This window comes from Psammomys obesus, unplaced genomic scaffold (assembly GCF_907164565.1).
Source record: "Psammomys obesus unplaced genomic scaffold, mPsaObe1.curated_primary_1811, whole genome shotgun sequence".
NCBI classification, from domain to species: domain Eukaryota; kingdom Metazoa; phylum Chordata; class Mammalia; order Rodentia; family Muridae; genus Psammomys; species Psammomys obesus.
Window position 1 is genome coordinate 22,370,268 of NW_026596166.1, and position 17,108 is coordinate 22,387,375.

The 17,108-nt window shown below is 41.5% G+C and overlaps 1 protein-coding gene and 1 non-coding gene across 12 annotated transcripts in view; both read right to left on the minus strand.

Annotated features, from left to right (window-relative positions):
• Mia2 (MIA SH3 domain ER export factor 2) overlaps nt 1-17,108 on the minus strand; it is a 94,571-nt gene that overhangs the window by 52,422 nt on the left and 25,041 nt on the right. For 5 of the 11 annotated variants that reach the window (XM_055595434.1, XM_055595433.1, XM_055595432.1 and 2 more), the window contains exons 7-9: nt 8,177-8,308; nt 6,753-6,774; nt 6,571-6,659 (exon numbers count right to left, since the gene is read on the minus strand). In XM_055595434.1, the coding sequence (XP_055451409.1) occupies nt 6,571-6,659; nt 6,753-6,774; nt 8,177-8,308 (243 nt within the window). Of the gene's footprint in view, nt 1-6,570; nt 6,660-6,752; nt 6,775-8,176; nt 8,309-13,869; nt 14,195-14,319; nt 14,415-15,556; nt 15,672-17,108 lie in introns of those variants that run through there. The other 6 variants (XM_055595442.1, XM_055595439.1, XM_055595441.1 and 3 more) reach the window with 4 other exon arrangements.
• LOC129667848 (small nucleolar RNA SNORA26) lies at nt 9,521-9,642 on the minus strand. Its single transcript, XR_008718834.1, has one exon. It is a non-coding gene; the product is annotated as a small nucleolar RNA SNORA26 (small nucleolar RNA).

Sequence of the window (17,108 nt, forward strand, 5' to 3'; positions counted from 1 at the left end):
TGCAGAACTTGGAACAGTATCTAGATGGGACTGACACCCACAGCCCAGGTACACGAGGGAGGAGCTATAGGAATCACAGAAAACATACGTAGCACCGTACATAGAGCAGGAAGGAGTACTGACCACGAACATAACACCTCTATTTCATTGTATTCTTCATTTGTGTTTTTATTATTTTAATTTTAATTTTCCAATTACTTATACATAATTTTAATCATTAATTTTATTTCTTTATTTTACTATGAACACTTTCATACTTTAGGTGTTTGGTTGTTATGTGGGAACTTGCATCTTAGAGAGAAAGGCTCTTCTCTCTGTCCTTTTTTCCCTCTAACCCTAATGCTTTTCTTCTTTTTCTAATGTTCCCCTTCTGTCCCTTTTCCCACTACCCTTTTACTCACTCTTTAAATACTGATGTACAATATTTCCTCCATTGTTTTTCATACCTCTAATTTCTTTAATCCCAGCACTTAGAAGGCAGAGACAGAAGCTGGGCATGGTGGTGCATGCCTTTAATCTCAGTACTTGGGAGATAGAAGGAAGCAGAGTTCAAAGCTAGCTTGGTCTACAAAGCAAGTTCCAGGACAGCCAGGGCTAAACACAGAAAAACCCCAGCTCAAAAAACAGGTGGATCTCTTTCAGTTCTAAGCTAACCAGAGCTACATAGTAAGAGACTACCTCAAAAAAAAAAAAACAAAAAAACAAAAAAAAAAAAAACAAAAAAAAACACAAAAAACAAAACAAAAAAAAAAACGGCTACTTGACTGTATTGGAAAACAAGCTCCAACTATGCAACTATGTGTTGTTCTCTAAGAAACTCATTTAACTAGAAAAGGTATCCAAAAACTGAGTCAAAGTTGGAAACAAATGTACCACTCATATGGACGTTGCTAAGAAGTTGGCATTCTTCTATGTGATAAGAGAGACTTCAAAGCAAAGCCAGTCAGAAGAGATATGGAAGGCCACTACATAGTAATAAAGGGACAAGTTGTCAAGAGGACATACTGAGGAGCCCTTGATTGGAAGGCGGAACTTGATAGAGTAATGAGTTGATGAAAAATATGAACAAAGTACATTATATATATTATATATGTATGGAATTGTGAAAGAATAATTTTAAAGCACTCAGAAAGTGTCTTATAAAGCTAAACTATACCCAGCTTAATGACCTGCCAATTCTAGTACTAGATATTTAGTAAGCAGAAATTAGAACACATGCTACAAAAATAAGCTTGTAGGAAAAAATGTTTATAACTTTATTCTTAATAGCCAAGACTTAGGAATAATAATACCAAGAATTGAAGTGATATGCAAGTATGTGCACTGATACAGTAAAAGTTTAATCAGCAGAGAAAAAATATAGTATGTGCACAACAGAACGAATCTCATAAATGCAATGCTGACTATAAAGCCAATATAAAACAGCATGATCTCCTTTATGCAAACTCTTCAACTGACAAAATTAATGTTCTATTCTACCACAATTCCATGGAGAAAGAAACCAAAGAGCCACATGCAAGAGATTGAAGGAGGAATTCTACCTCATACTAGATATGAAATTCAATTCTACATAGGTCACGACTTAGACACAAGAGTTAAATCTGTAAAACTTTTACATGGATTCAAGTGTAAATCTGTCACCTTGAATTAACCTCCCATTTCTTGTTTCTACAACCAAAAACACAAAAAATGATAAATAAACTGACCATCAAAATTTGAAACATTTATGTTTTAATATCATCAAGCTAGGCATGATAGTATATGCCTAGATTTCCAGCACTCAGGAGGCAGAAGCAGACAGATCTCTGAGTTCAAGGCCAGCATGGTATACATAGGAAATTACTGGCCACCCAGGGTTAAATAGTGAGACAGATGTCAAAAGATACCTCTATGGCTGGCTGGAAACAAGGCTCTGGTGGTTAGCAGTACTCAGCACCCACACAGTGGCTCTCAACAGCCTGCAACTCAGGTTCCAGAAAAATCACACAGTACACAGACATACATGCAGGTAAAAAACACTCATACACATAAAAAAATAAATATTAACAAAACAAAACACATCATTAAGAAAGTAAAGAGACAGCAGGGCATGGTGGCACATGCCTTTAGTTCCAATACTCAGGAGGAAGAGTCATGTGGATCTCTGAGTTAAAAGCTAGCACCGTCTAAGAGTGAGTTTCAGGAAAGCCAGGGCTACGCAGAGAAACCCTGTCTCAAAACGCCAAAAAGAAAGAAAGAAAGAGACAGAGAAAGAAAAATCAGCTACCTATGGTGGGTCACGCTAATAATCCCAGCACTCAGGAGGCCTGGGCAGTCAGAAGACTACCTCAAGTTCAAGGACAATCTGGACTACAAAAAAAGACTGTCTCAAAAAAAAAAAAGAGTGAGCCAGACAGACACAAAGACAAAGAGACAGAAAGAGAGGGAGGAAATGAGGGAGGGAGCAAAGGAAGGAGAGAGGGAAGGAAGGAGAGAGAGGGAAAGGAAGGAGGGAGGAAAGGAGGGAGGGGAGGATGGAAACAACCACAAAAGAATTTGTTAGCATGTATCTAGTAAGGTCTCTGTATCCAAGATATATAAAGCTGCAGCACATCTATAATCCCTGTATTTAGAATGCTACAGCAAGATGGAGAATTCAAGGGCAGCCTGGGCTACTGGTAAGGTTGTCTCAAAAATAAATATATAGTTATAAACTAAATAAACTTTTCTCCAAATAAGACAGCAAGTGGCAAATAAACATTAAAGATACTCAATGTCATTAGTCTCCAAGGAAAGGCCAGTGAAAACTATTGTCACTACTCAGCCAGTAGGATAACAACACAGCACAGTCTGAGAAGGATAGAGAGAAACTGGAACACTCACATTCTAGTGGAAACGCAAAATGGTACAAGCACGGTGGAAGAGTTTGACAATTCTACCAAAACATAAATACAGACACAGCACTCCTAGGTAAATATCCAAAGCACCTGAAAATGCATGTTCACATAAAAACTTACCATGAATGCCAAAAGCATTGTTATTTTTTAACGTGTATTATTTATTAATTTTATATACAGGGGTGTTTCACCTATGTGTATGTCTACGTTCCACATGGACCAGAAGAGGCTGTTGGATGACCTAGGACTGGACTTATAAACAGATGTGAGCCACCACGTGAATGTTGGGAATCAAATCTGGGTCCTCTGTAAAAGCAGCCAGTTCTCTTGACAGTTGAGCTATCTTTCTATAACAATGTAAGTGAAATAACACAAAGGGCCATCAAATAGCAAACAAATATATAAATTATGGGGTAAAGTACTATTTGGCAAGATTTAATTTGGATGTATGCGGCAACACAGATGGAATCACATTTTCTTTGTGTGTACATCTAAGAGTGAAACTGCTCTATCTGTGCCTAACTCACACTAGGGATAAGGCCAATAAGAAAAAGAATGGCTTCATATTCCTTCTACAGACAATATCTAGAGTAGCCCAGGCAATGGTGGCTCACACCTTTAATCCCAGTACTCGGGAGGCAGAGGCAGATAGATCCCTGTGAACTCAGGACCAGCTTGTTCTACAGAATGAATTCCAGAACAGCCAGGGCTACAAAGAAAAACCCTGTCACAAAAAAAAAGGAAGGAAGGAAGGGAGGGAGGGAGGGAGGGAGGGAGGGAGGGAGGAGAAAGAAAGAAAGAGAGAAAGAAAGAGAGAAAGAAAGAAAGGAAATGTCCAGAATAAACATTTTATAGAAATAGAAAGCACGGAAGTAACTAGGACTACATACTGTGGGAAAACTGAGTGAAGGGTAATAATAGAAATTTAGGGTTTCTTTGGGCTAATAAAAATGTTCAAAAAAGCTGATTGCTATTATGGATATCCAAATCTATGAATATAACAAAAGCCATTCATCTACATACTTTGGAAAGGGCATGGAATTTCACCATGTAGCCCAAGATAATCTCAAACTTGTAATTGTCCTATAATCAAACTTGTAATGCTTCCAAAATGCTGGGGTACAGTCATATATCACCACAGCTGACTCACCTACAAACTTCAAATAAGTGAGTCAACTGTGCAGTAGAAACTGTAACCCAATGAAGCTGTGGGGGTGAAGAAATCCTAGTACTTGGAAGGTAGGGAGATCCAGAAGTTCAAGGTTCAGCTACACAGAGTGTAAGGCAAGCCTGGGCTACATGAGACCTTGTCTTAAAAAAAAAAAAAAATGGGTAGGGAGAGCTACAGAGGTGGGTCAGTGGTTAAGAGCACATATTACTCTTGCAGAGGACCTACATTATATAGTTCACAAGCTCCTATAACTCTAGCCCCAACGGTCTGACACCTTCTGTACTCTGTACTCATGTGTGTACACACACAGAGACACAATTAAAAATAAAATGAATAGGGCTGGAGAGATGGTTCAGTGGTTAAGAGCACTGATTACTCTTCCATAAGATCCTGGTTTAATTCCAGCACCTACATGGCATTATTGGGGGTTTGTCTAGTGTGCTGTGTATTCAGATGCTAATTTTTGTACCCCAAGATCTAGTTACAATGCAGGCACGGGCACTGCCATTTCTATGAAGAGTCTCCTGTATCAATATTGTGTAAACATTGTTCCCCAATTACCTCTGATTGGTCAATAAAGAAGCTAAGCAGCCTATGACTAGGCAGGAGATAGGATGGCAGGACTTCCGTTCCCAGTTGAGGGGTCTCAGGTAGAGACCACAAGATCCCAGACAGGATAAAAAAGGAAGAGAGAAGGAGGAAGAGGGAGAGAAAGGACTTGACCATGAGGACTGACCTGATGGAGCAGAAGCAGCCCAGACAGGACCAATATCCAAGAAATTGGATGTTGGGCATGTGACTGGGAAGTAGCCAGACTAACTTAGTAGAGAGTTAGAATAGATAAATATCTATTAAAGCTCTAGTGCTTTAAAGCTTACTGAAAAAATCTTAATAGGTCTGTCTCATTATTTGAGAGCTAGAGTGGGTGATTAGAAAAAGCCCCCAAAATATAACCTAATTTTACTTGACAGTTCACAGCTGTCTGTGAATCTAGTTCCAGGACATTTGATGGCTTCTGGATTCTGCAAGTACTGCATGCATACACAGCACAGACATACATGTAAAAAAATTTAAAAATTAAAAAAATACATATGTTTACCAGACAGTGGTAGCACATGTTTTTAAACCAGCACTTGAAAAGCAGGGACAGGGAGATCTCTGAGTTCGAGGCCAGCCTCTACAGAGTGAGTTCTAGGACATCCAGGGCTATACAGAAAGAAACCCTGTCTCAAAAAAATAAATAAATAAATAAAACATTTAAAAAGGATGTACAGAAAAATGGTACTATAATCCACAGGTAAGAATTCAACATTATAAAAATGTTCATTCTGAAACTGGGCATGGTGACACGTGTTTATAATATCAGCATTCAAGAGAGATCTCTGATGAATTTGAGGCCAGCCTGGTCTACAAACGAGTTCCAGGACAGTCAGGGCTACACAGATAAACCCTGTCTTTTAAGTGTCAGCACTTAAGAGAACATGTCTATTATTTGGAAACTAGGTTCAATGGTAACTAGGTTAAACTGAGGCAGTTCAGACGGCCCTAAGCTAATACGACTGGTATCCTAAGAAGACAGCATTAGGACGGAATGAGACACGGCAAGCAGGCACTTCTATCTACAAGTCCAGGGACAGGCCACAGAAAAAGCAAAGCCTACCTAGACCTCAATCTTTAACTCGTATTTCCAGAACTGTAAGAAAATCCATTCCTGCTACTAATGTGGTATCTTATCACAGCAACCCTAGCAAGCTAATACAAACTCCAAATGAAAAGTAAATAAAGCATCTACACAATAATAAATATGGGTACCTTTACATTTTTGATAGGCAAAAATCTTTTTTAAGGAGGAAGCAAAAAACAAACATAAACAAAGACACATTACACTACATTAATTCTAAACCAGTTTTCTAAGACACCAAACAAAATAGAAATATAAGTCACAGAGTAGATATTTATAATCCATATATTTGACAAAACTGTTATATATGATATAAAATATTAAAAACAAAACAAAACCCTGCTTCTATATAACATAAAGGGAAAAAGATTATGAGTGTCTTTAAAGGTTGGAAATGAGCCAACGAGATGGCACAGGAGTTAAGGAGCTTGCTGCCAAGGTTGACAACAAGACTTCAACTGGGACCCACATGGGAAAAGGAGAGAGCTGACTCATCCATATATCCTATGACCAACCACATGTGTGCCTTGGTATATGTGCACATGAACAGGTATAAATAGACACACATAAAAAAATAATGTAATTATTTAAGGGTGATAAAGACAAAAAGGCAATTTCACAAAAAGTCTATCTAAATAAGCAGTAAGCGAACCAAGGGGCTGCACTTCATTGATTAGGGTGACTCTACCTCATCAGGGTGACTGCATAGAGAATGGCTAAGTGATGGAGGTGATTGAGTGACAGAGCTCAGCTCTAAAGCAAAGACCTGATGCTCTGAGTAACCCATGTGGAGTCAGTAAGTTCCAGACACTACCACTGATGTTACTTCAAACATGTCTTACCTCCTTTTCAACAAGGCTAACTTTTTCAAGTAGTTTACATTTTTCTTCAATTAGTGCAGAAAGCTCAAGAGCGAGTTTTTTTTCTCTTCCTGAACAAAAAGAAAGATTATTATTATGACTAAACTATTATAAGCATTTAAATTATATACAATAATGAGATCTAAAATAGAAAAATAACTTACCCACATAAAATCGGCTTTGAATCTGAAACAAATTTTTAACAAAATTATATTAAAACAAATATACTTTCAAGTAAACCCATTTGATTTCCACTCTAACTTTAAGATAACAACGTCTTACAGCCTTACAGTGAATGAGTTACCTAAAGGTACTCTATTTTCGATGACAATGGTATTAAATAGTAAGCTCTCCCACTGAAGATTCATGTGTGTTGTCATACTAAAGGCTCTGGAACAGCCTCCTCATTCTGAAGACACTTGTTATTTCACTTACACCCATGTTTCCCACATATACATATTTGGCCCTAATACAAAGTATTCCAAGGAGCCCCTGCTGTTAGTAATCGAAATAAAGCAGTCTAAGAAATACCACAGGGCTCTAAACATGGACTAAAACATCCATCAGCCTTCTTCGTCTTTAAGCTTCAGCTCTCAATAAAGAAGGGATAAATCAACTCATGGTGAAAGCCCTGGGGCTAGAGCAAAATGATCAAGGAAAACAAACAAAAGGGAAATTTATATCTAGAAAAGATGAAGAGACAGGAAACTAGAAGAGAAAATAAAAAAGACAAGAAGTAATAGGATGTGTGTAAACAGGAGACAGGGGAAAGGCAACACTGAGTAGACGAAATCCTTCTGGAGAGCCTCAGAGAGCCATGAAGACATCAGAAATGGAGTCAGAAGCACAGGACTAACATCTAAAAAGAAGTCTCAGAAAGAAAAGGATATGATATGACTCCCTCTTAAAACAACTCTAAGTATGGGAATAAACACAGGATCTGGGACTGGGGAATCTCTAACTCAGCAAGCCAGAGGGATGAAGTCAGGAACTATGAACTGAACAGTGTTTTTATTCTATGTTGGTAGGTAGATACATCTGCTGGTTTTTTATGCTGTTAAAAACAAACACAGACCAAAAAAACAAAAAACAGGAGGAGGAGACATAAAGGGTGGGACTTTGGTACTAGTATGTAGTATCCCTACAAAGAAAATCCTTTAAAATCCTTATATACAAACATTTCTCTGAATCTATATTCAGTTTCTAATAACGATATACGACTATGAGTAGCCCGGAACACCATGACCCAACTTATTTCCCTGAAATAACAAACACGTTTCTCCAATTAGTTGTTCAATCTAAATAAAGACAGAATGAGGGTTGGAGAGATGGCTCAGTGCTTTAGAGCTCTTGTTACTTTTGTAGAGGACCAGAGTTCAACTTCCAACATCCATATAGTAGCTCACATCCATCTGTATATAACTCCTGTTCCACAGCATCTAAAGCCCTCTTCTCACCTCTGTATGTACAAGGCACACATGTGCTATACGTACATACATGCAGGTAAAACATTTCATATACATAAAATAAACCTAAAAAATATTTTAAAAGAAAACGAATATTCTCTTAGTATGCAGTGGTTACTTACTGATCGGAAGCCTCTCCATAGAAACAAGAGAACTGCAAGCAGCCCAATAGTAAGCACACCTATTGCCAGTTCCAATGAAAAACCGTTGGGATTAAAGTCTGCTCTCATATCTTCAGGCAATGCTGCCACAACCTTCAAGACAAAGGAAGTTAAGCCCATGAACACGCATCTTCTACAGTATTGTTACAAAGGTAGGTAAGGCAGCTCTGATGAACTCTATTAATATGAATATAACATTAATATTAATATGGGCTGCCATATACAATGAGCAGAAAGCCTCCGACCACATTCTTGTAGTAACTTACAATTGCTCTCCCTGAGTGCTGAATAGCAGTGTGGTGAAACAATGGTTTTCAAACAGGAGCTTCAGAGCTCAACTCAGGAGGGTAGGAGAGTGCCAAGAAGAGTATGAATGACCTGGGTTGGGTGATCCCCCTGACTTCAAGCTCACATTTTATTTATATGCATTGGTTTGAACCCCCTTCCTCCTCCCAAAAAAAAATCTCCCTGCAGGGGAGAAACACAAATCTGCAGTTTGTTGGGTGGGAGTAGGGGAATCATCAGAAAACAACTGATAGAGCTTTGACTTTTGAGCTTTGAATCCTTCCGTTCTATCTCTTCTGAGCTAAAATAATATAGTTTGATCATAAGGACAGACATTCAACAAAAAGTAACTATTTCCACCATCTCTCCCCCAAAGACCCTGAGACCATGGCCTCACCACACCCCTTCTCCACACCACACAGCTTACAGCTTGAGCAGACTTCTTATTTTACCTCTTCCTGGGTCAGCTCAAAATTCATCCTCCCTCAGTAGGTTATTCTGTCCTTTGTTGTCGGACCCCAGATACTAACTGATCATAAACAAAATAAAAAGGCAAGAAGAAAACTGTTCTCTGAAAACAACCCAAAGAATGAACAGGCTTGATTCTTTTCAGGCACCAGCACAGACCCACTACAACTGCAACAGCCAATATTTTCCTTGGGGCCCTGACAAAATAAATAAACAAACAAATCCTTTCATAAGTTACTCTCTTGAAAATCTATTTTTACAGGCTGGTGAGATGGCTCAGAGGTTAAGAGCACTGTCTGCTCTTCCAGAGGACCTGGGTTCAACTCCCAGCAACCACATGATGGCTCAAAACCATCTATACTGGGATATGATGCCCTCTTCTGGCCTGCAGGCACACATGCAGGCAGAGCACTCATGCATAAAGTAAATAAATTAAAAGAAAGAAAAAAAGTTTATATCTTTTTTTAGCTTTATGTCTACATGGACTCCTTCCAAGTTGCTACCTACAGTTTATTTAGTTCTGTCAAAAACATATTATGTTGTTTGCTTTTCAGCTGTGACTCCAGACAGGATCCAAAGAGGAGGTGTACAGCCTCTTCTCTGGGTTTGATGGAGAGTTTCTTTACCCTTCTGTGTTAGCCTCTTAAAGTACAGCACCAACCTTAAAAGGGCACAGGAAAGGGTGAAAAACCTTTCTTTTATCCTGATTCTGTCTCTCCCTTCTTCACTTCAGTCCCCAGTACAGGAAAATGTGATATCATATTGTCAAGCAATGATAACAAGGATTTGCCTCCAGGATCACAAGAACAGACACTCAAAAAAAGGAAACTATTTCCATCATCTCTCCTCCAAAGACCATGGGTGTATAACCGAGGTCTCACCACAGGCCTTCTCCTGAAGTGCTATCCACGCCACACAGCTAATGGAAGGCTTGCAGCTGATTGCATATTTTACCTCTTCCTGGGTCAGCTCAAAATGCATCCTCCCTTAGTGAATTATTCTGTCCTTTGTTGTCGGGCCCCAGATACTAACTGATCATAAACAAGTGCAGGGACTGCTCTGATACCAAATTAAAAAAAAAAAGACTTTAAGACAAACACCATTACTAAAAAGCCCTATCCGTGGACTTGGAGAGGGGCATAGGAGGAGATGAGGGAGGGAAGGTGGAATTGGGAGTGGATGAGGGAAGGGGCTACAGCTGGGATACAAAGTGAATAAACTGTAATTAATATAAAAAATTAAAAAAAAAAAGAAAGGCATCATGTTACGGCCAAGGGTAGCTCAGTCTTCATATGTAGGTTATACTTTACCCAACAAGAGAACCACAAAATGAAGTAAATCTGATGAAGTAAAGGGGGGAAAAAACCCAGACAATTCATCAACAGTAGTTAGGGATTTCAAGATCTCACTCTCAATGAGTCAGCATAAAAAGAGAAAACTGGAACACCACCACAAACCAACTAGCCCTACCAGACTAACAAAATTCTACACAACAACAGCAGAAAACACATTCCCAAGTGCACATGGGAGATTCTGTAAAACAAATCCATATATCAAGCTAAAATCAACTTCAATGTGGTTTTTAAAATATTACATCACAGAGCCCAGCCCACAGAAATGGCTAAGCAGTTAAGTACATCTGTTGCTCTTGCAGAGTTCAGTTCCTAGAATCCATGGTAGGCAGTTCACAACCGCCTGCCTCCAACTCCAGCTCTAGGGGGTCTGACATCCTCTTGTGACCTCCTCAGACACCTGAAGCCACATGCAGAGAGTCACACATATACACACACTTAATTTAAAATAGTAAAAATTAATTAAAAATTCAAATCTTGAGAAATGTATTCTCTGTTTATAATGAATTAAAAATAGCCATCAAAAACAGGAGGGGTTAGTGAGAGGGCTCAACAGTTAAAAGCTTGTTCTTTGGCCATGCATTGTTGTGCACACCTTTGACACCAACACTCTCAAGGCAGAAGCAGACAGATGGTAGCTTACTACTATCATGACCCCTCTTCTGGCCTCCACAGCACCAGACACACAGGGTATATACAGATTAGCATGCAAGCAAAATACTCAATACACATAAGTCATTTTTAAATGATTTTTAAAGAAAATCTAGAAATTTTACAAATATGGAAATTTATAAACTGCAGATCAATGAAAAATTAGGTCATGTGGGAAATTACTGTGAGTTTAGGCACAATGGTGCCACAAGCCAACCTCAGGTTTCTGGTTTGTACCTTCAACTTTGTTTGAGACTGGGTCTCCTATTATTCACGACCACCTATGCCAGGCTAGCTAGCCCATTAGCTCCTGGAGAATCTCTGGCCTCCTGCTCCCACAAACCAGTAGGAATCAGCTACAACTTGAGATGCCTACTCTATGTCCAACTTGAATGTGGTTCTGAGTATCTGCACTCAGGCCATCAGGCTTGTGCTGTAGGTCTCTTGCGCACTGAACCTTATGTCGCCAGTCCAAGTAGGGAAATGAGAAAATGCTTCCAGGGGCTGGCGAGATGGTTCAGCAGCACTGATTGTTCTTCCAGAGGATCCAAGTTCAATTCCCAGCACACACATGGTCCATAACTCCAATCCCAGGGAACCTGACACCCTCTTCTGGCATCTTCAGGCACTGCAAACACATTGGGGCATGGACACACAAGCAGGAGCAAAACATCCATGCACTTTAAAATAAAATATGTATTTCTTTGTTTGTTTGTTTTTGGCTTTTGGTTTTCTGAGAGGGTTTCTCTGTGTATCCTTGGCTATCTTGGACTCATTTTTGTAGACCAGGATGGCCTCAAACTCACAGAAATCCACCTGCTTCTACTTCCCCACTTGCGATTACAAGCATGTGCCACCATGCTAGCATAATAAAATATTTTTTAAAACAAAAACATTCAGATTAAATTGGAAAAAGGCAACATAAACAAAATGTACAGAATGCAACTAATACAGTGCATAAAAAAACATTTAACAAAATCAAACACCCTCTAATGATCAAGAGACTCAGCAAATAGGGATTCCATTTCTCAACCTGACAAGTGGTGTCAATAGAAAATTCACAGCTAATACTATACTGAAGGTGAGAGAATGATCGTTCCCTAAAGCCAGGAAAAAAAACATATCCACATAGTCCGCTCAACCACAAAACAATTCTGCAAAACCTGACATTCCCTCTCCAAGTGCCTCATTACCAACCTTATCAAAACCAAGTACTGGTAACTGTTAGGTGTGTACGTGTATACTGCATGTGCGTGGACAGAGAAGCCAGAGGCGGACACAGAGGTGTCTTCTTTCTCCATCTTAATTTTTCTAAGGCAGGGTCTGACTCTCACTGAACCTAGAGCTCACCCATTCTTTGCTAAGCTGGTGACCAGTGAGGCCCTGGGGTTCTCCTACACACACCTCCTCCCAGTGCTAGTGTCAGAGGTCACTGCAAGACTAGCATTTACATTGTGTGTGAGGGCTCCAGCTCAGACCACAATAGCATAGCAAGCCTTTTACCCACTAAGCCACATCCCCCCTTTCTGGCCCTAATTGTCGATTTTAATGAAGGGAGATGTGTGTGTTATTTGAAATTATCTCTCGTCTACAATATGATTCTCTTCCAGTAAAACACATCTCAGTAACTCAACTGACACAGCCAGGAATTTAGGATTATTCTAGATTCTCCCTGCAACCCAACCCTCTCCACATCTTAAGAAAGTCATACCCATTTTAGCTCTTACTGCCTATTTCCTCACTTAGGAACTCATACTAACTTCTGTATCCTTACTGCGGTCATTTCTCCTTCCTGTTTTGAGTTTTGTTCCTTGACGTCTGGGCTACATACTCCTCTCAGGAAAATCTCCAGAAACCAAGTCTAACCACTGAAAAGCCATCAGTGGCTCTCCTGTACCCTACAGAAGCCCTTGGGACCCACTTGTCCACATTTCACACCACACCGTTGGCTCACTTTACACTCTGAGCAACAGAGCTCCTGTACATGCATGCCACGGTTTCACATCTCTACTTATCCACCCAACCATCCAAGAAAACACAATCTCTCCCTCCCCTTGTTTTGCATGTGTGCTTCTATAAGCAATAGGTTTCTACTGTGGACTAATTTGTGTCTTTCCCTTAAAAGACAACAGAATGCCAATGATAAAAACCCTTAGTTCATTGAGAACCTCGGTTGGGCTTTTTCATTCATGGGCAGGTGCACTCACTCACACTACGGTTGGATAGATGGAACCATGTGGCAACACAATTTTAAATTCACACAAGAAGATAATCCAAAGTGGCTAATCAGAACAGCCGCAATATTTAAACGATCTTTTTAAAAGATGCAATAGTCCCCAAAAACGGTGTGTGTGTGTGTGTGTGTGTGTGTGTTATCCCTAAACATGTCAACAACAAAACCACCTACAAACACTTATGGAGAAAAACCTTTGCCACCTGATTTCAAAATGAAAATGGATACTGAGCGTTCACTATCTGTAGAGTTTACAAGAGTATCTTTTACATTAACAATAAAAAAGGGGGGGAGGAGGCACACTATGGTTAAAGCATCTCAAAAGGACATTCTTTATTGGGGGAAAACAGAACAGAGTTAAGACTCAGCTCCCGCCCCAGCTTAGGTGTCCTCTTGAGAAGTTTCATCACCAAGAAACTCCACAGTTTCCGGCAGTCACAAGAGCCACGTGTAACTGACCCCTGTTCAAAATAAACAACATCCGGGGGTCGGGAAGGAAATGGGCTCCTCTGCGGAGTCCACAAGGTCTTCCGGATCCCCCGGCCCCTCTCCCCGCGGCGAGCAGCGGCCGAGCACAGGCCGGGCGGACGCGCTGAGCCCCGGCTTTCCCCCGCCGCAGCCGCTCCGCCCCAGCGAGGCCCGCGGCCGCCGAGCCTGGGACTCACCCAGCGCAACTGCTCCAGAACCCTCCGCACGCCACCCGCGGCGGCCCCGGACGCCGCCATCTCCGCGCTCACGGGCGGAGGCGTCGCAGCCGGCCAGCCGGCCAGCAGCAGGCCCGGCGCAGTCTGCGCGGCGCTGGGAAGGCAAAGGCACCGGCATCCGGCGCGCACCACCTCGACCCCGCGGCGGGGGAGGAGCCCGCGTCGCACGCTTCCCCCGCCCGCCCCGCGCCTTGGTCTCGACGGCGCGGCGGCGACGCCCCCTCGACCTCACGAGCTCCGCGGACACGTCCACGCTCGCGCTTAAAGGGCCCACGCGCCGTTCCGCCTCCCCGCGCGGCCCGAACGTCGAGCGTGCGGCTGCAGCCTTGCGCCCCGAAGGGTGGGGCGCAGTCCCAGGGTGAAGGCGCCCCCCTGCCGCTCCTCTAGAGCCCGAACCCCGCGCGGCCGTACCCGGGAGGACCCCTCCGGCACGGAGACGCCGGCCCCCTCCATAGTTCCGGCCAGAAAATGGCCCGCAGCGCGCGAGCCGGCGCGTCCTGCTTCCCGAGTCCGCACTTCGGACTCTGGACACGAAGGCGTTCGGGTCAACTCTGTGGTCTGGTCAGAGTTTAACCTCCCCTGTGCATGCACGATTCGGTCTCCTCAGCCCAGGTTCGGGTTCACTCACCTGTGTTCACCTGGGGGGGGCGCTAGCCACGGCCTCTGTCGTAAACTCCATTAGCGCCTGGGTACGGGAGTGCCAAATGGGAGAAGCCCCTGTGGACTTAGGCCCAGCACAGGCGTTCTCTGAGAAAAGAACAGCTTGCCCTCTAAATTTAGGGCCCTATTTTTAGAGCCATTGCGTTGAAGTACTAATGGGAGACACGATTTTACGAAAGGTTTAAAAGATAACCTGTCTCTAGCCTAAGTCTTCACCAGCACTAACAAACTAAAGTCAGCCTCGGAGAAGCAATTCAAAAAGGAGCAGCCGCCCGAGAGAACTTGATAAAGAAAATCACAAACCCTTTGTAGATTTCCGATATAGCCTAGTAAAAACATCACTTTCATGCCACAAGCACTCAAAAAATCAGAAACACCACGGTTACAGCCAGTGACTTAAGACCAAACCGAGGCCTACCTTGTCTATACTCAGACTGTTCTTTGCCACATCACCCTGGGGAGTTTCAGAAACTTACTATCAGAGATAGCAGATGTTGCTCAGTACTCCCGGTTTAAGGTGGGGCACAACTTTCAAATGTTTTGGACTGCGTTGAAATTAGTTTACATGAAAACTAAAGTCAGAAGAGAAGTGTGCTTAAGAGTTCCTAGAATTTCAGAGACACTTAAGCTTCGGTCATAACAATGTTACTCAAGTAAAAATTCAGTGATCTGAACATCTTTAACGCGCTCCATAATCTCACTGGGCTTTTTTGGATTTATAAACAGAAAAGAAAAAAAAAAACAACAACAACAACAAAAACTGCTTTGCTCAGCCTATCTTCCCTATGTTAGTCTGTGCCCTTCTCCAGTCTGCAATAGTTACCATCCGAAATGCTAAAAGCAGAAATGAGACAAGTGAAATTTTAAAAAGAAAAACCCAAGCATACCTACAGCAAAGATTTCTCCATAGCAAAAACAGTTCACTTAACAATCACTGAAAAATTCCAAATCTAACTTCTGAATGCATTATAGTCATGTAGACACTTACCTCTTCATCTGGACCCTGAGATTCCATTTCTCAGAAAGCTCGTGTTAAAATGCCCTAACATGTAAATAAGTCTCTTCTGAATACTTCATACCCTTGAGAAAGAGTCCAGATTTTAATGCCTTCTGCACTCCTGTTTTCACACAGTGTGATCCTGTTCTGACACTGTAATAAAGGGGTGTTATAGGTGGGGCTATGACTACCAACCCATAATCCAATTTCATGGACCTCATAACTTGTAAACGTATGTGTGCACACACACCTGTATATATGTATTTTCTTAAATATTATACATATCACATTAAAATCCACAATTGGAAAGAAAAATCTTAAGATTGCTAACTGCTGAAACACTGGAAATTTTATTCTAGTTTTTGACATAGAGTTCATAATTTCTACCAAGTGAATGCTATTCAAAGACTGTTCCCCATAAGTAGACATGAGATCTTACTATCTTACAAAGGACCTGGCTCTCAAGGAAATGGACAGTAAATGTTATTAGTACTCAAAACAGCTACAAAAAAACATCTAGGGGCACTAGAGACTTGCTAACTGGAAAACCTAGTCCACGGCCTAGAAACTGGTTTCCCTCAGGAAGGCCCTATGTCAACGCTGTAAGGACTAGCTACTCCCGCTTGGGTGAGCACTAGTGTCACACATAAGCACTCCTCCTTTGGAAGGAAATCAGCACTGTTGTGCCACATAGCTATTGTCTGAGTTGGTGATGTAAAAGTTTTTCTCAGAAGCACTGAAGCAGGAGCAACCTGTTCCAACAGGAGCTGGGCAGTTTCCTTGCCTCTTACTCCTATAAATGAAGCATTCTAGGAGGAGTAGATGAATGTTAGAACTTCAAGAGGTTCCTCAGCTGTAAGATAAAATTGTTAAAAGTTGTGTATACTTCTATTTCTCTAGTAATGCAAGGAAGGTTCATCCATCCACACATAATCTACGTGAGATACTAATTGAAACAGTTAGACAAGAAGAAAAGGAACTTCTTTCACCCAAAATTAACTGGAAAGTTGCTCCAATTTTTTTGTTTACCGAAGCTTTTCAGACCTATATTATGTAAGCTTCAAAGCTGCACCCAGAGTGCGAGCTTCGAGGTCTGTTAGAAACTCTTCAGAACATCTGATCTAATGATTGTGGGCTGAGAAGTCAAGCAGTCGGGATGCACAGAAGCAGTCGTTCAGCCCGAGTCTACAATCCTTTACGGTATCAGCCTGAGCTCTGCTTGCCCCAGCAGAGACGTCACTACTGCAATCTTTTACTTTTTCAAGACAATCCAGAATTTTTAAATGAACTCACATTTTAGATACTGACAATTGACCCGTGTCTGTGAGTATGCGTGTGTGTTTGTGTGTGTGTATTGTTTTGTTTTGTTTCTTGTTACCATTGTTTTTAGAACTGGGGAATTAAACCCATGGCCTTCAGTAAACTAGCAAGTTCCCTCCTCCACTGAGCTACATCACCAACCCAACAAGAGGGGTTTGTGTTTGTTTTTGATGAAAGGTTTCCCTGTAGTCCTGGCTATCCTGGAACCTCACTCTGTAGACAG